The sequence below is a fragment of the Canis lupus genome, chromosome 15 (assembly GCF_048164855.1).
Source record: "Canis lupus baileyi chromosome 15, mCanLup2.hap1, whole genome shotgun sequence".
Lineage (NCBI taxonomy): Eukaryota > Metazoa > Chordata > Mammalia > Carnivora > Canidae > Canis > Canis lupus.
In genome coordinates this window covers 46,262,454-46,285,933 of record NC_132852.1, presented here as the reverse complement: position 1 = coordinate 46,285,933, position 23,480 = coordinate 46,262,454, and the positions used below count along the sequence as shown (strand labels likewise).

At 44.5% G+C, this 23,480-nt stretch overlaps 1 protein-coding gene across 2 annotated transcripts in view; it reads right to left on the bottom strand.

The window, feature by feature from the left end:
• RHEB (Ras homolog, mTORC1 binding) overlaps positions 1-20,773 on the bottom strand; it is a 43,689-nt gene extending 22,916 nt beyond the window's left edge. The window contains exon 1 of one of the 2 annotated variants that reach the window (XM_072776924.1): positions 20,587-20,773. In XM_072776924.1, the coding sequence (XP_072633025.1) occupies positions 20,587-20,638 (52 nt within the window). In that variant the 5' untranslated portion in view covers positions 20,639-20,773. The remainder of the gene's footprint in view (positions 1-20,586) is intronic. The other variant, XM_072776923.1, reaches the window with a different exon arrangement.
• Between the last annotated feature and the right edge of the window lie 2,707 nt (positions 20,774-23,480).

Sequence of the window (23,480 nt, the reverse complement as noted above, 5' to 3'; positions counted from 1 at the left end):
AAATACAGCAAAACTATTTTATGTAATGAAATAGCAAAGAAAAAACTTCTATTAAATTATTAGCAAAACTGAAACATTTAAAGGAGTAAGAAAATTCTCATTTACGCTGACTGCTATCGCTTGAAGCAAAAGAAGTTGAATTAGAAAGAAAAAAGAGAGAAGAAACTTCTTTTGGGCTTCAGAAGAGAACTTCTAGGCCCTCTGGTGGGCTTTTGATATACTTCTGTAGGCCATTGGGGTCTTCTGCCTTATAAGTGCAAAGAAGGAAGGAAGAAGGCAGAAGGTAATTTTTTCTAAAGATTAATGGGCAATAGTTGCAAGGGATTAAAAGGATTTTTACACCTTTTCCAAAGTAGAACTGGACTAAAAATAGTGAAAGAAAGGGGTTAAGTGTGGTATACATAAGTCCCTCAACCTCCCCCCAAAAGAGGAGGGCAGGGCACACAGGACAGGACAGCTGCCCGCAGCGGTGCCAGGTGGGTCTAAGGGAGTGAAAGGATGGGGACAAGACGTCAGGAATCATCACAGGAAACGTAGGAAAGTTATATTCGATAAGAGCATGACATTATGTACAACAGTGGAGTTTCAGATAAACAAGTGGACTATGTTTTTAAAAAATAGTAATTACTGGTACAGATCGAAGAGTTCGTTGTTTGCATCATGGAGGGCAGAAATTATTTGACAGGTTAAATTAACATTTGACTTTTTGAAAACACAATCATTCTGGCAAAGCGGACAGTGTATCCAACCCAAACCACAATGCAGCTTGACAGCAAACTCTCATCTTCACGAGTAACTGGGACACCTGAATTTAAAACCCTAGTCTTTAGGGAGCAAACTGGCTTTCTCAATCTAGCTTGGTCCCAGGAGAAGGAGACTATCCATTAGCAAAGGCAGGACTGCAGAGAAGCTGAGTCTCCCCTGGGTCCCTCCTCCCTGGTTCTCTCCCCCAAGGGGAGATCATTAATTATTTAAATTAAGAAAGGACAGGAAGACTACATTCACTGACATGACACAGCGGGAGGTTTTTTTTTTCCTGTTTCCATTAAAAACTAGAATTATTAAACAACTAGTGTTGAAATTTTCATATTCATCCTAGCAAACAAATCCCACTGCTCATGATGTTTTCAGCACTGGTTCCAGCAATTTCTGGCTTTCAGGGACATCATCGTGGTCCTCTGAAGCAGCAGCTTGGCTCTTAGCTAGAGCTTTTGTGCAGCTACAAGAGGCACTGGTGAAGTACAAATGATGTTCTTTACTTGATCATTTTCCTCTCGTTATAACGTCCCACATTTAGTTTGCCCTTTGCATGATCGAATTCAGATTCGGAAACACTAGTTATTTCCTGAAGGTGCTTCAGCAACAACCGTGCTCTTTCTCAATAGGCTCATAAATTTGTACAACTCGAGGAGGACCTCAAATTCCAGATCAACTCTCTGGAGAAAGGTTGAATGAAAACAATACAGGAGTGACTTGAAATGAACTGAAAGGCAGACGGCATACCCAGATGTGTGTTATCAACACAAAGAGAGGCATGGATCACTCCTTTTATGGCAGTAACATGGTACTAAGAAGGTGAAAACTACATCCCAATGTCCCACAGTTAACTTCCAAATACTCTTCAGCTAGGCTGAAAACCATCCTAACTTTAAAAATCCTACAGATCATTTTTAATTTTTAATAAGTTTTTAATAAGTTTAATAAGTAATAAGTTTTTAATAAGTTTCTTCTAAACTTTTACCAGGTATAAACACAGCATTATGTATTTCTTGCCAAGGGTAACATGGCCCAGTAAGCTCCTTCACCCAGTATTTTCACTACAGAAGATATACCTGCAAGGTTGTTGATTAATCTCTCATACTTGTGATTACTGCAAAACAGGCAATTTTAGAGCTTTCAGATTAATTTTGAAGTAGTTTTCATGATTATTCTAAGAAAGCCCTGGACTTTTATATATTACCTCCACCCACCCCCATTCCCCCCCCCCCCCCCCCGACCCCAACCAGCATTCTTGGAACAGCTGACACAGTACTTGTTCATTGGGACCATAATGGGAAGGAGTAGTTTTCAATCTATCAACTCGTTTGTCAAGTCATTTGGCACAAGGGTCCATTGGGAACAATGTAATGTATCTGGGACACAATCCGTTCTGACGTCTGCCTTCCTTTTCACCTCAAATCCTCAACATCACCTTATGGGACCCTCATGTCCACATATATAAGCTAACAGTCTAGCTTCAAAGCTTCACTGGTATTGCCACTGATGATCATCTCCCTGCCACCTTATGCGCATACCTGAAAACACTGGCTGGTGACCCCTCCCAGATGACTCTGCCTCCAACACCTGCAACCTCCCACGTACCAATCATAAGCAGGACGGTATGCTCTCCCAGTGCCCCCTCCTTTTTAAAAAGATTTATTTGAGAGAGAGATAGAGCACAAGGGGTGGGGAGGAGCAGGAAGAGAGGGAGGAGCAGGAGGAGAGGGAGAAGCAATCTCCCCTCTGAGCAGGGAGCCCAACATGGGGCTCAATCCCAGGACCCTGGGATCATGACCTGAGCTGAAGGCACTCAACCGACTGAGCTACCCAGATGCACCTCTCCCAGGGCTCTTACTTTCTGACTTCTATCCAGGACATCTCTGGAAGCAGTACCTTCACACCAGGGGCTGTAACCCACTAGGTCGTGAAATTACTGAGCTATGACCAGCACTGTTTTGAAAGAAAGAACACAGTAGTGGATTGCAAATAATAAAGTTAGGAAACTTTTCTTTCAGTTACACAAACATTTATGACTGGGTCACAATGCAAAAAGGGTTTCTCAGTCACAAAGGTCAGAAAAATACTACTCTAAATGACCAAATCCTGAATCTCCAATCTCCACCATGTTTCACTTCCTTGCCTATCACTTTAAGTGCCAAGATAAATCATTGCCCTCTACTCTCTTGTCTACCTTCAATTTCCTTTCTCTGGGATCCTTGAAAAACCCTCTGATCTTAATCAAATCATTTGCCTTTGGAGTGCCTGTTGAGCTCAGCTGCAGAAAAATTCTGCAACCACGTTGGTGAACAACTATTTTCCATCTACTGTCTTTTGGCCTCCCCCTGCCCCCCACCATCCTGTCCTATGGCCTCAGGAATCCTCTCTGGAGCCCTCTTTCCTCCTGCAGTAGTGAAAATATGTTCCCAGCAGCAACCCAGGGTAACCTACTACAAATGCACATTCTTGAGCCCCAAGCAATCCTACTGGGAATATTAACCAGCTCCACCCCATTTTGCCACACACTAATGCTTAAGAAGAACAGTCCTCAGGAAACAAATTCAAATTTAACTCATCACCCTAAGTCACCCTTCTCTTCCAGCCTCTAGGATATCCCCAAATCTTCTAGCTCCTTCCAACAGCTCAGATCCTAAATATTTAAAGAATATTTAAGATGAGCCAGAGCTAGGGGACATAGCTATGTGTATGAGGTGGTGCCTAACCTCAGAGGTCACCTGCCGTGACCACATCTTCTTCCTACACATGCTATTCTGGCCCCTTGTGTCCTGGATCCCATTCCCTCCCAGTCTCCTCCAAATCCTCCTCCTGAAATAGCTGTGAACACATTCTTAGTTTCTCTACTCCTTTACTCCATTCCTTATGGTTGGGTTAATGGTGCCTCTGAAATATTTCAATACGTACAGGCCAAGGAGAGAGGCCTGGAACAGACCCTCCTGAGTTCACCTTCAGAGGAAGCAGGACCCTGTGCACACCTGGATTTCAGAATTCTGACCCCACAGCTGTGAGATGGTAAAGGTCTGTCTTTCTAACCCCCCACCTGCCATTTGTGGTCCTTTGTTACAGCCGCCCCAGGAAATTCCTTTCGTTTTTAAACAACTTTATTAAGACAGAATTCATATACTATATAATTTAACCACTTAAAGAGCTCAATGAAGTCTTTAGTATATTGACAGAGCTGTGCCATCACCATTGCAACCAATTTTAGAACATTTTTATCACTCCAAAAAGAAACCCCAACCCTTTTGTCCATCACTTCCACTTCCCTGTGTGCTCCCTAGTCCCACTGAGCTACCTTCTGTGTCTGTTATTCAAAATAACTCAAAAGGAACCCAACAAAAGAGCCAAGAGATTTAGAACAGACACTTTACAAAAGATCTGTGAATTACCAACAGGTTAAGGAAAGGATGCTCAATATCATTAGTCACTGGGACAACTCAAATAACACCATGACCTACCCACATTAGCCATGGCTGAAGTTAAAAAGTTCGAGGATACCGAGCACTGAAGTGTAAAATGGTACGAACGTTATCAGAAACAGTTTGGTAGTTTCCAACAAAATTACATACTTAACATCTATGTGGCCTGTGCAGTGCCATGCCTAGGTATCTACTCAAGAAAAATGATCTCATGTCCACAGAGACATAACAAATGCTTCTCACAGTTTTATTCTTAGCAGTTAAGTACTGGAACAATGATAGGTGATAGGAGAACCAGATCATGCCACATCCATACGATGGAATACTACTCAGCAATAAAAAAAAAAAAAAAAAAACCCAAAACAAACTATTTACACATGTGACAACCGGACGACTCTCAAAAACATTATGCTTTTTGAAAGAAGCCAGGCAAAAAAGAGTATTTACTGTATGATTCTATTTATATGAAATTTTAGAACAAGAAAGCTAACCCAGGGCAGCCTGGGTGGCTCAGCGGTTTAGTGCTGCCTTCAGCCCAGGGTGTGATCCTGGAGACCTGGGATCTAGTCCCACATCAGGCTCCCTGCATGAACCCTGCTTCTTCCTCTGCTTGTGTCTCTGCCTCTGTCTGTCTCTCTGTGTCTATCATGAATAAATAAATAAAATCTTAAAAAAAAAAAAGAAAGAAAGAAAGCTAATCTATGGCGATGGGAAGCAGCCCGATGCTTGCCTGGGAGTGGGGATGGGGTATGAGGGAATATTTTGGGCTGGCAGAAATGTTTTATATTTTGGACTAATGGTTGCACAGTGAATAAATCTAACCAAAACTCATATAACTTTCTACTAAAATGCCTCATACACTACTATATGTAAATTATACAGCAATAAAAGTTGATTTTTTAAAAAAGTATAAAAGAGAGGAAGACATACTACTTTTCACTAAGTGGAACAGGATGGTGATTAGCTATGTTACTGCAGGCAGTTTTCCTGAGTCTGTTTTCCTTGACTGTAAACTAGAGATAATTACAGTACCTACCTTATAGATGACTGTGAGGTTTAAATGAAAGTATGTGTGGAAGACTGGTATGTAGTAAGTCCTCATTAAATGTCCCTATTAGTAGTAGTATTATCAACTGCTCTTAAGACTAAAATAATCAGCTTGGGATAAAAGTGCATTCAATAATTACATCTAATAAATTAATCTCTAATCTAAGAAAATGACATCTACTAATCACTATTCCAGCTAATGCCTCAAAACAACAGGACAGGGGCCCCTAGCTAGCTCAGTTGATGGAGCATGTGACTCTTGAGCCCAACGTTGGGTGTGGAGATTACTTAAAAAAAAAAATAAAAAAAAAAAATAACATGATAAAGAAATCAGTAAGTATAAAAATACACCCCTTTAAAGCAGTAAATTACCAACTGCTTGGGTATCCACTGTTGCACAATAGACCACCCCAAAACTTAGTGGCTAATACCAATAGCCATGTAATCTGTTCTCGAATTCCACAAGCAAGGCTGGGTTCAGCTGGGCCCTCTGCTTGCCTGGTAACCGGTCACTGCCTGGTAGCTGGGGGCTAGCCTCCACTGGGACCATGGGGTCTTCCACCTTCCACATGTCCTCCTCTCCTGGCACGCCCTTGTGTGTTACATGTAGCTCCAGAGAACACAAAAGCAGAAGCCACTGACTTCTTAAGGAGTAAAGCCTGGTACCAGCATGTCATCATCTCTGCAGCATTCTGCCAATTTGAGAGTGTCCCAGGGACAGGGCATGGGTACCAAGAAGGGGTTTCTCTGGTTATCACCAATAGAAGGGACAGCAATGAAGCCACCTGGTTTGCAAACAGCAAGTCTGCAGAATCACCTGGGGCTGTAAATGGACCGCAACCTGAACATATAATCCTCGTTATTACAAGTGCTAGAATAACAATGAACCGTGTGAAGGTTCAACAGTGTGCTTCTTACGTGATACGCAATGCCAGTTATATGCTTACTAACTACTGCACCCACTTCAGGGTCACCACGGTAGCCTTTTAAAAAAATACACTTACCTCACCATTCTAACCTTATTTTATTATTCTTAAAGATTTCATTTATTTATTTGAGAGAGAGAGACTACATGCAAGAGTGCAGGAGTAGGAGGGAGGGGCAGACGGGGGGGGGGGCGGGGGAGAGAAAAGGATAAGCAGATTCCCCACTGAGTGGGAAGCCCAACGAGGGGATCAATCCCAGGACCCAGGGATCACGACCTGAGCCAAAGGCGTCAGATGCCTGACCCATTAAGCCACCCAGGCATCCCCACCATTTTAATTTTAAAGGGGGTAAGGAGTTCTTGTGTGTTCTGTTCGCCATGATTCTAAGATGCATACCCCATTCCCTCAACATCTCCATCAGAGCTAGATGAAGGCATGTGATGCAGACAATCCACAATTTAATTGTTCACTAGAACCTACAAGCCAGACACTCTTAAGAGTCTGTAAAACATTTCCATATGAATTACTTCATTTGTTCCTGTGAGTTAACCAGGGCTGATATCATCTCATTCTTTCTCACACCCCCTTCCCAATTTTTAAAAATAGATGCTAGGTGAGAAAAAAATGAAGGTACAATTATTATTACAACAAAGACAAGATAGAATGACCAAGCAAGATTGGTTCATAAAATTATTACTCATTCAAATACTTCCTGGGTGCCTACTATTGCCAAGCATGATGCTACCAGATGTATGCCACTGAGAATATAAGAGGTAAGTTTATATTAAAACATAAAGATCTGAGCTACAGAAATGAAGAATTTTATTAACTGTCAGGGTTATTAAACTAAAAGAAAAACAAAATTCTGCCAAAAAAGCCTATGGAACTATCTCCCTTCAGAGTTTTAAAACAGGAGATCCGTTTCCATGGGATGATCAGAGACACAGATGAGCTGGAAGGCAGGGGGCAGACCTGATAACTGCAGGAAATTCAATGTTTGGCAACAATGAAGAATGAATTTTGCTATATATGTGGTCAAAACTGGGGAGAAGGCAGGGGTTCAGGGTGGAAAAGAGAGAAAACAACAGATAAATTCTCAAATTATAACACAACCTTTAACGTATTAAAGAACATGAAGTTCAAGACTCATCAAAACTTAGTAATAACAAAAAATTAAGGAAATGAAATGAGACCTACCATGAATAATTATTAAAAATTATTTCTTCAAAAGGTCAAGAATCTACAACAATCCATTTATGATCACTAATTTCTTCCTTGCTCTTCCTGTGCTCTTCCTCCCAGCAGCTGGACATGTACAGTGAACGCCCGAAACATGGTTGGCCCTGACATATGTCCTACACAGTGTAAAACTTACACAAGATTTTGAAAGCTTGGCATAAAAGAAATAATAATATCAAAAATATTCAATATATATTGAAATAATATTTTGGACATATGGGGCTAAATTAAACATTTACTTCAATTATTTCAACTTTCTTTTTATTTGCTTAATGTGGTTAGTGGAAAAATTTTAAATTCCCTATGTAGCTTACATTCTATTCCTGTTGGATAATGCTGCTCTACACTATGGTTTAAGGGTATAGGAACATCCTACTTGTATAAACTTAGCTGCCTACCAAAAAGACTTCCACAGAAGTCTGAGAAATGGAAGGTATGTCCATCTTGGGTACAGTCCAGTTTTTTAGGATAATAGTCATCCAGAAACATGGTCAGATTTTTATTTTATAGAAACACATTCACACATTTTGGTAGCAGTTATATAGAATGAAAAAGTCTAGGGGCACCTGAGTGCCTCAGTCAGTTAAGAGCCCACCTCTTGATCTCAGCTCAGGTCTTGTTCTCAAGTATATGAGTTCAAGCCCCTCATTGGGCTCCACAGTGGGCGTGGAGCCTACTTAAAAAGGGGGGGGGGGCAGCCCACATGGCTCAGTGGTTTAGCGCCACCTTCAGCCCAGGGCCTGATCCTGGAGACCTGGGATCGAGTCCCACATCAGGCTTCCTGCATGGAGCCTGCTTCTCCCTCTGCCTGTGCCTCTGCCTTTCTCTGTCTCTGTCTCTCTCATGAATAAATAAATAAAATCTTAAAAAAAAAAAAAAAGTCTTGAGATGAAGCCCAGCTCCCTATCCCCCCAAAGCAAGGAACACCCTTGTAGATGTACACGAATCCTTACCACCCCTGCCTGGTGGAGAGAGCACGAATGTGTGGGGTCAGGTTCATCTTATAACCTCCTGTTTCCAAGGCAGTAGGGAAACAGCCCCACAGCATGAAGGTGTGTTGGGTGACCTGAGGACCCAGGAGCAGCATACCTTCAGAGTCCCAAATGCAGGCACAGCCACCTATCTCTAGGACCATGGGAACCATGCGGGTTCTGAGGTTCCCTAACAGGGCCTCAGCAGCCAGAAAGCAAGGTGAGTATTGCAAATCTGGCAGGTACATAAATGAATCTGGCCCATCCTCTGGTCCTGGTCTCCCTTTCTCCCTTTAGCCAATGGCACCATTACCCAATGAAGGGCCTCGTGCAAACCGCCCAAAAGTTATTCTTAACCTCTCCCACACCACAGTCTTGGCAATTCCCCCCTCATCACTTCCCAACTGTGTCATGTCATCCTGCCTGGACCTGACCACTCCCTGGCACATGTGGCTGGGCTCGGCACTTCCACTCCCTGACTGCCCCATCCACCTCAGAGAGCCATGGGAGGGATCTCCTGGAGGGGACAGAACAGGAGGATCAGCAAACTACAAACCAGGGGCCCGATGCAGCCAGTCTGTTTTTGTACAGCCTATGAACTACACATGGTTTTTCCATTTTCAACTGGTTGAAAAAAAATCAGTAATACTGAAGTAATACTTCACAATGTGAAAAATTAGATGAAATTCAAATGTGTCTGTAAATAAGGTTTTACTAGCACACGGCTACATTCATTTATGTACTGTCTCCAGCTGCTTGTGTGCTACAAAAGGCAGGAGAACAGCTGACTCTTGAACGTGGGTTTGAACTGTGCAAGTCCACTTACATGCAGATTTTTTTTTTCTGATAAATACACCACACTATTATAAATGTATTTGTGCTTCCTTATGATTTTCTCAGTAACATTTGCTTTTCACTGGCTCATTTTACTGTAACAAGAGTATACGGTATGTATATTTACAGAAAACGTTTGTCAATCCTGGTGTAGAAGATCACCTTACCTATTGCTTAAAACTCATCAGTGACCTTCTTCTGTTTCTAGGGAAAAGTCTGAAACTTTGACCAAGGCCTATGAGGCTGTTCTTGATAGACAGCACACAGATAAATCCCATGTGACCTCTTTGCTTACTCCCATCTTACTCTTCTCTGCCTCGGTCACCATTCCCAGATACAGCCACTGCACCAAGCTCCCACCTATCTTTTGGGGAGCTTTGCCCATGTCACTCCTTTTGACTAAAACTCTGCCCTTCTTCCTCTGCCCCACTCAACCCCCACCCTCTGCCTGGTTAACTCCAGCTTTTTATTTTTTTTTTAGATTTTATTTATTCATTTGACAGAGAGAGAGAGATAGAGATAGAGATAGACAGATATCACAAATAGGAGGAGAGGGAGGGGGAGAAGCAGACTCCCAGCTGAGCAGAGAACATGCTGTGGGGCTGGATCCCAGGATCATGACCTGAGCTGAAGGCAGACACCTAACAGACTGAGCCACCCAGGCAGCCCTGGCTAACTGCAGCTTAATTTTTTTTAATTAATTAATTAATTTTTTAACATTTTATTTATTTATTCATGAGAGACACAAAGGCAGAGAGAGAGGCAGAGGGAGAAGTAGGCTCCTCAAAGAGAACCATTGAGGCACCTAGGTGTCCCTAACTCCAGCTTTAATGACAGTTCTTTAGGGAAGAACTTTACTCTCTTTACTCTCTATGCCCACCCACAGTTACAGAAGCTCTCCCCTCCATTACTTCTCTCAAAGCATTTATCCCAACTGTTTTAAATAATAATCCATATAGTGGCCCAATTAAGAGTACTGGCTCCGGAAAATTCAGATCCTGGTTCAGCTACTTACTAAATGTTTGATCTTGGGCAAATCACTTAAATTTTGTGGCTCAGTTTCCTCACCTATTAAACAGGCATCATCACCATCACCACCATCATCATCACTACATCACAGAGTTTAAGGTTAAGGGCACCCCATAGCACTAATGCTTTAAAAACCACCACCATTATTATTAGTAGCAGTACTGTCTCCTGCGGCTCCATCACTAGATGAAGCTCCCTGAGGGCAAGGATCAGGAATGCCTCTGCCTCTGTGACCATGTACACGGTATCTGGCATATAGTAAGAACTGACTGGAACAATATGACACTTAATCCACACAGTGTCCTCTTCAACCAGGCATTTTAAGCAACTCAATCTTTAGGGGGACTGAAGTCCTCTGGAGAGCTAACGGAAGCCAACTCTTTCCCCAGAAAACATGCCCATGATTTCAGGGAAAGCTCATGAACTCCAAGAACCACTACTCTAAGTTGGCAATGCTCCTTAACATGTGACACCCAGCACTGCAGAGACTGCTCTACTTGTGGCTCAGAATGAGCGTTGGTTAACATTTTAGCCCAGAAAATCAACCCAGGTCCTCAATCTGTAACACTCAGGAAACCATTTCTGAAATAGAAGCATAAGACTTCACATTTCTTTCTTTTTTTAAAAAAGATATATTTGGGGAGGGGGGAGGAATGTGTGTGCAAGCATGCACGTGGGGAAAGAGAATCCTGAGGTGGACTCTATGCTGAGCAAAGCCAGATGTGGGTCTCGATCCCAGGACCCTGAGATCATGACCTGAGCTGAAACCAAGAATTGGGCGCTCAGACTGAGCCATTCAGGTATCCCAAGACTTGACATTTCTGATCATCCTTCCCTCCAGTAGACATCTCAGTAATGTTCTGGTCCATGCATTCCAGCCCCTGGCACACTCAAGGCCATACTAGCCTGGGGCGAGATTCACCCTATGATATACAGTTCTTGCCAGGCAGGCAGACCAGAGATTCCAGTGTTTTCCCACTTACCCTCCTGCCACAGAGCCTCACACCTTACCTTATGTGTCCAGTTTGCCAAGGTCATCTTGAGTCCTCCTCCCATTGATGTTAACCACTGTGGTTGAATTTTGCCACTTATGTTTTTGACCCAGCCACCTACACAAGTTATGAACAAGAATAAAAAGAACCTATACTTTAAAATACCTTTGAAAACAAGCAGGTATGCCTGGGTGGCTCAGTTGGTTAAGCATCTGCCTTTGGCTCAGGTCATGATCTTAGGGTCCTGGGATTGAGCCCCTGCATTGGGCTCCCTGCTTAGTAGGGAGCCTGCTTCTCCCTCTCCTCCTGCTCCTGCTCTATTTCTAATAAATAACATCTTTAAAAAAAAAAAAAAAGATTTGAAAACGAGCAAACTATTGGCTTGATGCATTAAAATCTAATACAAGCCTTAGAAAAGCATTTTCGTTTCATAAAATTACATTAACTGTGAGAGCCAGTATTTTCATCTCCATGTGCACAAATTATTTACCGGGACACCGTAGAGCTAACATTCAACTTTTGATCTTGCAAGAAACAGGATCACATATCTTGTTAAACTACCACTTTCTGTTTCAAAAGTCCCTAAGGAGTCTTTCTGCAGCCAAGTAAGTCCAACAGAAAAGGAAATAGAGGAGGGGGAACCAGGAAGTAAGGGGGACTCCAACCAACCAAGGACATAAGGGAGTTAACTTTATTAGGGTCCTCAAACGGCCCTGCTTTCACCTGCCCACAGAGTGCCAGATTTCTGCTTCTAGTTCTTCTGTTCTAAATCTCAATTCAGACTTCAAATTCCAAAATAATAGTGAAAGGGAATATAAGGGAAGGGAGAAGAAATGTGTGGGAAATATCAGAAAGGGAGACAGAACGTAAAGACTGCTAACTCTGGGAAACGAAATAGGGGTGGTAGAAGGGGAGAAGGGCGGGGGGTGGGAGTGAATGGGTGACGGGCACTGGGGGTTATTCTGTATGTTAGTAAATTGAACACCAATAAAAAATAAATTAAAAAAAAAAGACTTCAAATTCCAATGTCCTATATGGAACTCTATTTTACCAGATGCCCAATATACATTTATGAATATTAAAATACTAAAATAGTATTCCATGACCTCTGTGTTTGAGATGTTAAATTGCATTTCCAATTCAAGCCAGCAGTTCATGATAGAGGTCCCCACCAGTTTGCACTGTGACTATGAGGTTAAGAGACAGACTGTGAAGACTCTATTACTTAAGGCTTACTTCGGTACTTTATGATAAAGTTCTATAACTAAGAATAAAGGTTCTCTCAAGGGTGACCGCTAAAGATTTCAGATTGGTTTAACTTGCACAATATCATGTCCAAATTCAGTTCTAACTAATCAAATCCACTCAGGGCAGTTTTAAAGCTGTTCATGTCTTATTCTAGATCTTTTTTTTTTAAGATTTTATTTATTTATTCATGATAGTCACACAGAGAGAGAGAGAGAGAGAGAGAGGCAGAGACACAGGCAGAGGGAGAAGCAGGCTCCATGCAGGGAGCCTGATGCAGGATTCGATCCCAGGTCTCCAGGATCGCGCCCTGGGCCAAAGGCAAGCGCCAAACTGCTGTGCCACCCAGGGATCCCTTATTCTAGATCTTCAAGAAAAGTGGTATGGATTTCTGACTTCATGATCACAAGCAGAGATGCTGTTTCTCATTTTGTGATCAACACGGCTGTCGGGACTTAAGTACCCCAATGCTCCCGATCCTGATGCTTGTGTTGGAAAACCGTGTTATTAGCAAATAGGTCCTGATACACTGCCATCCTTGGCAATTCTTACTAATCTCTGGGAGCCTTGCCATTACCAGGTCAAAAGACAACATGCGCCCCACACTGTGCCACAATCAGAGGCCAAAGCAACTGGCTTTACCCTTAGTGCTTACTACTCTGGAAGGCATGTCTTGAAGCTCCTGCAAGGTGCTGCTTCATCTGGCCCCTGACCACCTCCAACTTCATTTCCAACCCCCACCAAGTTCTCTGCTAGTCACCCTGCCTCCTCACCATACCTCTCCTACCAGGGGACAGAGCCTCTTCTGGAAGGCTCCTCTAAGACTGTTTGAACCACGTCCCTTGAGCAGCATCCAGGATGCAGCCACTCTTGATTCAATTCTGCACAAGGGCAAGTAGAGTCTCTCCAGGTTCCACATACCATTGTTCAAGGATTCTCAGGGTGTAGACAGAGAAACTCTGGGGGAGGTCCCTTGAGACCTTTTCAGAGGGCTCATGAGGTCAAAACTATTTCCATCACAATACCAAGATATTATCTGCCTTTTCCAAGCCCTGTCCCTATTTGCACTAATGGTGCAAAAGCAATGTAGCACTCCTGGCCTGGTACCCTAAGCACACATCAAGACAGTGGTTACAAACTGTAGTGGAAAGCACTGTAGTCTTCAGGACCACACACCCACAGTAAAAAAAAAAATCTATTTTCACTGAACAGTGTCCTTGAGGAAGCAGTTAACAATGATTAATTTTATCTTGACTCTTAAGTATGTCTTCTTAATATTGTGTGACAAAATGGGATGTGTACACAAACTGCTGCAGCATGCTGAAGTGTGATGGTTGTCTTGAAGAAAAGCACATAAGCAACTGTTTGTGAAGTGATCTGAAAATAGTCCTCTCTATCAGAGAACATCATTTTTACCTACAAGAATGATGGACAAACTATCATTATTTTAAACAGAGAGTACTTGGCAGGCATCTTCTTGAAGTGAAAGAAATGAGACTGTCACTTCAAGTAAAAATAGTAGCACTGTGCCAACGATCAAATTCAAACTCTCAGGAGGAAATTAGAATTTTGGGGAATTTGCATCACATATATATTTTTTTAATTTTTATTTATTTATGATAGTCACAGAGAGAGAGAGAGAGAGAGAGAGAGAGAGAGGCAGAGACACAGGCAGAGGGAGAAGCAGGCTCCATGCACCGGGAGCCCGTAGTGGGACTCGATAGTCATTCAGCGCCAAACTGCTGCGCCACCCAGGGATCCCGCATCACTCATATTTACTTTTTTTTTTCTAAGGACACTAATGGTGATGTAAAAAAAAAATACGATTGAGAAGTTTTTATGTTGGAAAGCCTGGGTGGTTCAGTTCGGTAAGCATCAGACTCTTGGTTTTGGCTCAGGCCATCTTGGGGTTGTGGGATAGAGCTCTGGATCTACAGGGAGACTGCTTGAGATTCTCTTTCCTGGTACCTCTCTCCTGGCTTGCTCGTGTGCACTCTCTCTCAAATAAATCTTAAAAAAAAAAAAAAAAAAAAAAGTTTTGGGACACCTAGGTGGTTCTGTGGTTGACCATCTGCCTTCGGCTCAGGTCGGTGATCCTGAGGTCCTGGGATCCAGTCCCATGTTGGGCTCCCTATGAGGAGCCTGCTTCTCCCCCTCTGCCTATCTCTGCCTCTCTCTGTGTGTCTCTCATGAGTAAATAAAATCTTAAAAAAAAAAAAGCCTGTATGTCAAAATGTATCAAAATGTGGAAGGATCTGAATAGCAAATCATTCTTTTAGAAATAACCAAGACACAACATTACAAAAATCAGTCATAGGTAGAAGATCTACTCAAAGTGCAAAATAAAGCAATGGAATTCAATGTAGCAGAGTAGAAAAAATTCTTCCATATGATTTCAGGTTGCATACTACAACTAACCACCTATGGAGTTGAAACTACCACCAACACCTATGGAGTTCCGGTGATTATCAAAGAATATAAGAAATTATCTGAGGGACACCTGGTGGCTCAATGGTTGAATGTCTGCCTTTGGCTCAGGGCATGATCCCAGAGTCCAGGGATTGAGTCCCACATCAGGCTTCCTGCATGGAGCCTGCTTCTCTCTCTGCTTCACTCTCTCTTTGTCTCTCATGAATAAATAAAATCTTTTAAAAAAATTATCTGAAAAAGCTATTAAAAGATTCCTGGGCTGCCTGGGTAGCTCAGACGGTTAAGCGTCTAACTTCCCGTGGGTAGTGATCTCAGGATCCTGGGATCAAGCCCCATGTCAGGCTCTGTGCTCAGCAGGAAGTCTGCTTTTCCCTCTCCCTCTGCTTCTCCTCCTGCTCATGCACCCTTTCTCTAATAAATTAATATAATCTTAAAAAAATACTCCTTCCTTTTCCAACTAGTTATCTGTGCAAGGCTGGATTTCCTTCATATACTGCATTAAAATAACATATTGCAATGCAATGAATTTAGAAGCAGTATGAGAATTCAGCTGGTTTTAAAATCAGATATGTAAAGGTAATTGCAAAACTATAAAGCATCCTATCAAAATCCTAGCATTTTCCCCCTCAGAAATTAACAAGCTAGACCTAAAATTCATATGGAAATGCAAGGGACTCATAATAGCCAAAACCACCTTGAAAGACTGAAGTATGAAGACTGACACTTCCTTATTTTGAAGCTTACTACAAAATTACAGCAATCAAGACTCTAGTGTGATATTGGTGTAAGGACAGGCATATAGGTGAAAGGAATAGAATCCAGAAATAAACTCATATTTATGGCCATTTGGTTTTTCACAAGGATGTCAAGATAATTCAGTAAGAATAGTCTTTAATAAAATGTGCTAAGACAACTTGACATCCACATGCAAAAGACTAAAGTTGTACCCCTATCCCCTACCATATACAAGAATGAACTCTGATATCAAATGTGTAAAAGTTAAAATTATAAAACACTTAGAAGAAAACATAGTAGTAAATCTACATGGCCTCGGATCAAGCAATGGTTTTTTACACATGACACCAAAAGCACAAGTCACCGAAGAAAAAATAAACTGGACTTTATCAAAATTGAAATATTTTGCTTCAAAGGACATCATCAAGTACATGAAAAGACAACCCCACAGGATGGAAGAAATTAGGTGCAAATCTCATGTGATACCACTTCACACCTATAAGCACCGCTAAAATCAAAAAGACAATTATAAGTGTTGATGAAAATGTAAAGAAACTGAAACCAATGTTCAATTGTTGGTGGGAATGTAAAATGGCACAGCAGCTGTGGAACAGTTTTAGCAGTTCCTCAAAATGTTGCATATAAGGGCGCCTGGGTGGCTCAGTTGGTTAAGTGTTTTGTCTGACTTCTGCTCAGGTCAAGATCTCAGGGCCCCACCACTCAGCAGGGAGTCGGCTTGTCCCTTTCGCTCTTCCTCTGCCCCTCCCCCTGCTTGTGCTCAGTCTCTCAAATGAATAAAATCTTAAAAAAAATAAATGGTACACAGAGTCACCATATGATGCAGTAATTCCACTCCTAAGAATATACCCAAGAGAAATGAAAAGTTATTTCTACGCAAAAATTTGTATAGGAATTGTCATAATAGCATTACTCATAATAGCCAAAACGCAGAAACAACCACATGTCCATCAATTGACAAATGTATAAATAAAATGTGGTATATTCAAATAACGGTATGTTATTTGGCCATGAAAGGGAATTACTAGTATATGCTACGACATGGATGAACCTTGAAAATATTCACATTAAATGAAAGATGCCCATCACAAAAGACCACGTACATATGATTTCATTTCTATGAAATGTCCAGAATAGGCAATTCATAGTAATAGAAAGCAGGTTAGTAGATGCCAGGAGAAGGGGTGAGTGGGAGAGTATGTCAATAGGTAGACGGTTTATCTAGGGGTGACGAAGGTTATGATGAATAGACATAACCCACCTGGACATCAAAATAACATCCGTCACTGAAGTATCATAATCACAAATGGTTTTTTTTTTTTTTTTTTTAAAGATTTTATTTATTTATGAGAGATAGAGACACAAGCAGGCTCCATGCAGGGAGCCCGACGTGGGACTCAATCCCTGGTCTCCAGGATCGTGCCCTGGGCTGCAGGCGGCACTAAACCACTGTGCCACCGGGGCTGCCCTCAAAATCACAAATGTAAGCTCTGACTATCCTCTTGTATAAAACAAATGGCCACCACCACCCAAAAAAAAGTTAATTTCAAGCTTCAACAGAAGGTGGCCACTACAGGACTTCCCTACCCAAAGGTACACTGAGTGCCTGAACACACAACTTCACATGCTAATAGATTTTCATAAATGGCAAAGAATGTTTTACCTTTAACATTTTCAATGATGTGTCAGGAAAGGATAGAGTAATTTAAAAAAACACTAAATCAGAATATAATTGGATTGTATTTTATTGGGAACAAATCTAATGACATTTTCCCCTATGAAGTATCCAACTAAAAGGTGCATCTTCTTTACTACCTAAAACATTTTGACAAGGTAATAATTTGAGTTACTTTTGAACTTTTACCAAACCACACAGTTGTTTCATTTTCTCTTTTATAATTTTACATTCCTCTCCCTTTTGTTAACTTCAGAGACTTTTATAGGACAAAAAAATCTTTTGATTATGGTCTGAGGGTAAACCAGATTATCAAAACTCTCTGCAGAAGATTCTGGCAAAGGATGTACCAGATTTTATTTAAAGATCGCTACCTGACACTACATTTTTTTTAACTTGATTAAGTGAGTTACCTCCTATCATGGGACTACTTGTTTGTATTAGAAACAATGGACGTAGGGGAGTGTGATCATTTGCCACTATGAAAACAATTAATACAAAGCATTTCCAGAAAGCCAGACTGCGTTATAGGTGACGTGTCCTTAAAAGCTTAACACTGTAAATAACCGGAAAAGTACTTCAGGAAAAAGGGTTGTACAAATTACCTGAGAATTTTATACTCCTCGGTGGTAGTTTTATCAATGTTTTAAAAATACACAACATTTGAAAGCCAAGTAAAACCATCATAGCACTTAGTAGCTTTATCTGAAGGAAAACTATTAAAGTTTGTGACATGACAAAGGCACAATGACAAGTATCTTACTAGCCAAACCACCATAAGATATTTAATCAAGAGAACATTCTAAGAAAGGTGTGGTTTCTAGCAGAGCCTTTTCCTACCGCTTAAAAAAAAAAAAAATATATATATATATATATATATATTTCTTTTTAAAGTAATCTCTACACCCAACATGGGGCTAGAACTCACAATCCTGAGATCAAGAGTTGCACACTCTTCACCTTTAGTCAATATGACAGAATAGCCCAGCATCACAAAACAACACAACCTAGAAACACACATACTCAAACTTTTCTAGGATAAGCACCACATGCAAGCAAACGTGTCCATAAATTCTTATAAGTCTGAATACTGGATAATGCTCTAAAGAGTGGCTAGGACATAGCATCTGGGAAATACTTCCTTTTTTGATGCTGGCAAAACAAAAGACCCACAAACCACAAAGTATCTTGGTTCCTTACAAAGGACAAAGGTAAACAACTTTAAAATCAAAGGCAAAGGTTGGGAGTAATTTAACCTCTCCAAAATACCTTTCACTTTAATCATCACGACACCTGAAGCAGGCTACATACAGTACTATGACATACCGAAGCCACAAAAAACAGGGACCAGAACTTAATGTGTATCCCACTGGAGGCCAGGTGAGCACAGTATTTCAAAAAGCAGTTTAAAATAAATGTTTGTAAAGAGAAGGCTAAGGGGTGGCCTGTCCCACCTGGGTCTTCAGGAGGATGAGGATTAGATGGAAGACAGAACAGATCTCAATGGGACATAAGGAAAACCCCAATAAAACACTAGACTTGCTTATTATGGAAGACTAGAATCACCATCTGGAGAATTTCAAGGAGTATCTTTAGGACATTCTCTCAAGTTGAAAACAGGTAGCCCAGGTAGAGGTCATCTTAAACTTAATCATTGGGAGAACGCTATCCTCAACTAGTGTGGACACCATGTATCTATGTATGTGATCGGAACTCACTCAAGAGTCAGTATATGTCCTGGATCCACTCTTCAAAATGCCAAGGAAATAAAGAGAAAAGAGAAGCAAGAGCTGGGTGATTCAGGCCGCCAGTCAAGGTTCGATTCCACAGGGGCACTGGGAGAGTGGACTGCTGGTGATTTCTTAAAGCCTGGATGTGATGCATGGTTACTCCAGGGCTGCAACTGCCCAGGCCCTCACCCATTCTTCCCCCATATATATACCGAGGATTTGGGACTGCCTCACACGAGTTGTCCCTCTGACTGGGCACCCCCTACCTCTACACGGGCATCTCCCCACCTTTGATTCCCCCCCATTCTTAGGATCCCTCCACACCCCGCAGCACTTTGACGGGAGAGATGATAAAGGGATGAGTAAGCATGCCGTAGCTGATCTTGGTCAAAGAGCACAGACCCTGGCACCGGCGGTGGAAAATGGGGGTGAGGAAGCAGAGCAGAAAGCGGAGTGGGCAGTTCATCCAGTGGGCAGTTCATCCAGCAGGCAGTGACAAGCTTTCCTACGGCAGTTACTGCTGCCTCCTCCTGCAACCGCCGTGGACTCCAAACCTTCGCCTTCCCCCCCCTCCCCCGGCCCCCCACGACCAAGCGCCCCTTTTTCTTAGACAGTTACTTAAAAACAACACGAACACATCAACGTAATTTCTCCGGGCTTCCGGTTGTCAAAGACAATAAAGCCTCGCCCTGAAGCACGGCTAAGTTCAACGATTCTGTGTCCTCACTCGTCTTCTGCACCCGGGCCAGCCCCGGCCCCACCGCCGACCACCCCGTCCGGCAAGAAGGCGACCGCCAGGAACAGCTGCAGATACACGTCGGCCTTCAAGGGGGGGAACACCCCGGCAAACTTCTGAACCACTTCAGCAGCCCGCTTACAAGTGCCTGACCTTATTTTTTCCTGAAGAAAAATAGGACACCGAGAGAAAGCAATCTCGTTTTCTCGGCCTTCCTACTTGGGTCGCTGGCCGCATCGAGGGGCTCCTGGGGGTTTCCTCGCTAGCAAACTTGCCCTCCGCAGCCAAACGTCCCCTGGGTCCCCGGCTTTCTTTAAAACGCTCCACTTCGCCACGGACAGGAAAGCACCAAGGTGCCGTTTCCTTTGTTAAAATTCCCCGGACTTTATTCAACTGGGGGAGGAAAGGCCGCCGGCAAGATCGCGCCAGCCCTCCGCGAGGAGGTGGAGGGGGGACAGGTGCGATGGCTCCCGGCCGCCGCTGTGGCCGGGAGCGGAGCCCTCCGCCGCCCCGCACCGGCCCGCGCCTCTCCGCCCGCCCGCGGCCTCCCCGGCACGTCCTCCCGAGCCCGGGCCGCCCCCCGTCGCCGCCGCCGCCGCCGCCGCCCCGCGGGCCCAGCCTCGCCGCCTCCGCTCAAAATGGAGGTGGCGGCGGCGGGCGGCTGGTTACGAAACGCGCGGCCGCCACATGGCCACGCCGACCCCAAACTTGGCCGGGCCGCCGCGTCCCGGCGCCCAGGCGAGGCTGGGTCGTGGCGGCGGAGGCCGCGCGGCGCCCGCCACTCACCCACAGACCGGTAGCCCAGGATCGCGATCTTCCGGGACTTGGACTGCGGCATCTTGGCGGCCTCCTCAGCCCCAGGCCAACCACATCAACCGCGGCGGCGGCGGCGGCGGCGGCGGCTCCTGTGCTGCGATCGGCGGCGGCCGCGCCGGGGCAGAGCGGCATCCAGGGGCGGGGCGGGCGGGCGCGGGCAGGCGCGGCTGCCTGGGCTCCTCGCTCGCGCGCCCGACCGCCCGGAACCGCCGCGCGGCCCCGCCCCCAAACACGGCCACGTGACCGCCGCCGCCGGCCCCGCCGCCGCTCGCGTCAGCGCCGCCCCCCCCGCCCCCCCGGCGTGGCGGCCGCCCCCGCCCCCGGAACGCACGAGGGTGCGTCGGACGACGTTTTACTTTAAGGGGAAATAGAGGGGACGCCAAGATGCCCCCGGAAAAGTCACGACTGAAACTCGCTGCGTCATGACCCTCCCACCCTCTTCCGCCGCCGTTTAATTACGCCAGTTCTCCCCGGGCGCTGATTGGGCAGCTCCCGCCCGCCCGCGCGATGACGCGACGGAAACTCCGTCTCCGATTGGGGGCGGCTGGGAGGCGGAGCCGAGGGCGGGGCTGCTCACCCGGAGCTAAAAATAAATTCCGGCTGCGACCTCGCGGTTGAGCGCGAGCAAAGTTTGAAGTATTCCAACGTCTCAGGGGTTGGGGGCGGGCGGGAGGGAGGGGCGGGGAGACGCTAACTCCCCAGTGATTGGTTAGGGCAGGGCGGGGGCGGGGCAGGTTGTGGGGAGCGCAGTGATTGGCGGGAGGTTGAGCGGTTGGCGGACTCGCGCCTACAGAGCCCTTAAAAGGCGCGAGGCACGTAGCTATTGCGGGCTGGGCGGTGAGCTGGCTGCTCCGTTTTTGGTGGCATTTTAAAAGTTATTATTTATATTTTAATCCCTTCACTCTGTTTAGAGTTAGAAAATCTGGGATTGAGGTTGTAGGTGGTTGCTAGGCATCATCCCTGAATGAAGGACCCTGGGAAGGATGGAATAATGCGTTCAATTCCAAATGTCATACATTTCGCTAAAAATGCGCCTCCCCAGTACTGGGGTCATCCCTGCCACAGGTGAACCTGGCACAGCCCACAGAGAATAAATAGCACGAGTCAACACCTCTTTACCTGTCAACACCTGCGCAGCTGATTCAGTAGCAAACACCAGCCGTCACAAGCTGAGAACGCTCCAGCAGCATCCTAGCGGGCGTCGGTGCGTGTAGGGGGTACACTCAAGTCTGCTGGGCTCGCCCTTCTGTTTGGGCTCCCCTCTCCCGGAAGGGGACGCTGCTGTGTTTCCCACAGTAAGTACCCCAGAATCCCCTTTCCCCCCCGTGGCGCTGGTGAAGAGCACGAATGCTGGAGGAGAGGAAGGGATGCTTGCGCTGGAGGCCTCGGTCACGGAAAATGAAGGCCGGAGCCAGGTCTGAGAAATGAGGATGCGCTTGGGACCTCTGCAGCCAGGCAGACAAACTTCCATCATACTTCATCTTCTTGCCCCTGGTGGTTGCTAAAGAAGCAGAGACTTCCGCTGCTCCCGTGAAAGGCCTCTCCTGTCCTCCGGCTGTTTGACAGTGTTGGGGCAACCACCTGCTGGTTACAGCCCTTTGCCTTTCCCGGGGAGCTCAGAGGAGTGGCAGGATTGGATTCCCGGGGATGAAGATTTCGAGGTGTGACTGTCCCCTAAATATGCCTTGTTGAGGTGGAACACTGGCCCAGGGCAGAATCCTTCCAGCATCCTGCTGAGGCGCTCCTAAGAGGCAGAGTGTGTGTTCACATCCTAGGGGCTCTACAGATTGAAGCCGAGACAACCAGCTGGAATGGAGAAATATCTGTGGAATTCTGTGTTTTATCTTAATGGTTTTTGCACTCTACTCTGTATTTAGTTGAAATATTGAAAAACTTCAGGTCTTAAAATGAGAGTCTCTCGGAAAACATATCGTTTTTATCCTGTGAACTTGGGTGCTGCTTACCACAGTATTTTGAACTGAAGCTCCTAGACTCCCTGGATGGTTGTGAAATCAGATTCGTGGGTGTTACCTTCTATCTTCTTAAATAGAAGAACAGAATAGAAAATGGATTGCGGGATCCCTGGGTGGCGCAGCGGTTTGGCGCCTGCCTTTGGCCCAGGGCGCGATCCTGGAGACCCGGAATCGAATCCCACGTCGGGCTCCCGGTGCATGGAGCCTGCTTCTCCCTCTGCCTATGTCTCTGCCTCTCTCTCTCTCTGTGACTATCATAAAATAAATAAAAAATTAAAAAAAAAAAAAGAAAATGGATTGCTCCTATTGGTATTATATTGTATTGTTCTGTTGTGAGTGTACATATATTTGTAGATGTGTTACGTATGTATGTTTTGCATACCAAGTTCCATTGCAAAATGTATTTCTTATTGTTTTTTTTTTTTTTTTTTTTTTTTTTTTTTAAATTTTTTTATTTATTTATGATAGGCACACAGTGAGAGAGACAGGCAGAGCACAGGCAGAGGAAGAAGCAGGCTCCATGCACCGGGAGCCTGACGTGGGATTCGATCCCGGGTCTCCAGGATCGCGCCCTGGGCCAAAGGCAGGCGCTAAACCGCTGCGCCACCCAGGGATCCCTATGTATTTCTTATTGTGCGTTGCCTCACAGAGTTTGTTGTCCTAGCCTGGGAATAGTAGGAGTCCACACTGAGAAGCTCTGTTGTAAAGGACAGAGTCCTTAAAGAAATGTTCCCATTGTCTTAAAGCCATTAAAGTCAGATCCAGGAATTTTGAAGATTCCATTATTCCAGAATGGGGAGAATTTGTTTGGCTTAAGAAATGACTTAGGCGGGATGCCTGGGTGGCTCAGTGGTTGAGCGTCTGCCTTTGGCCCAGGGCGTGATCCTGGAG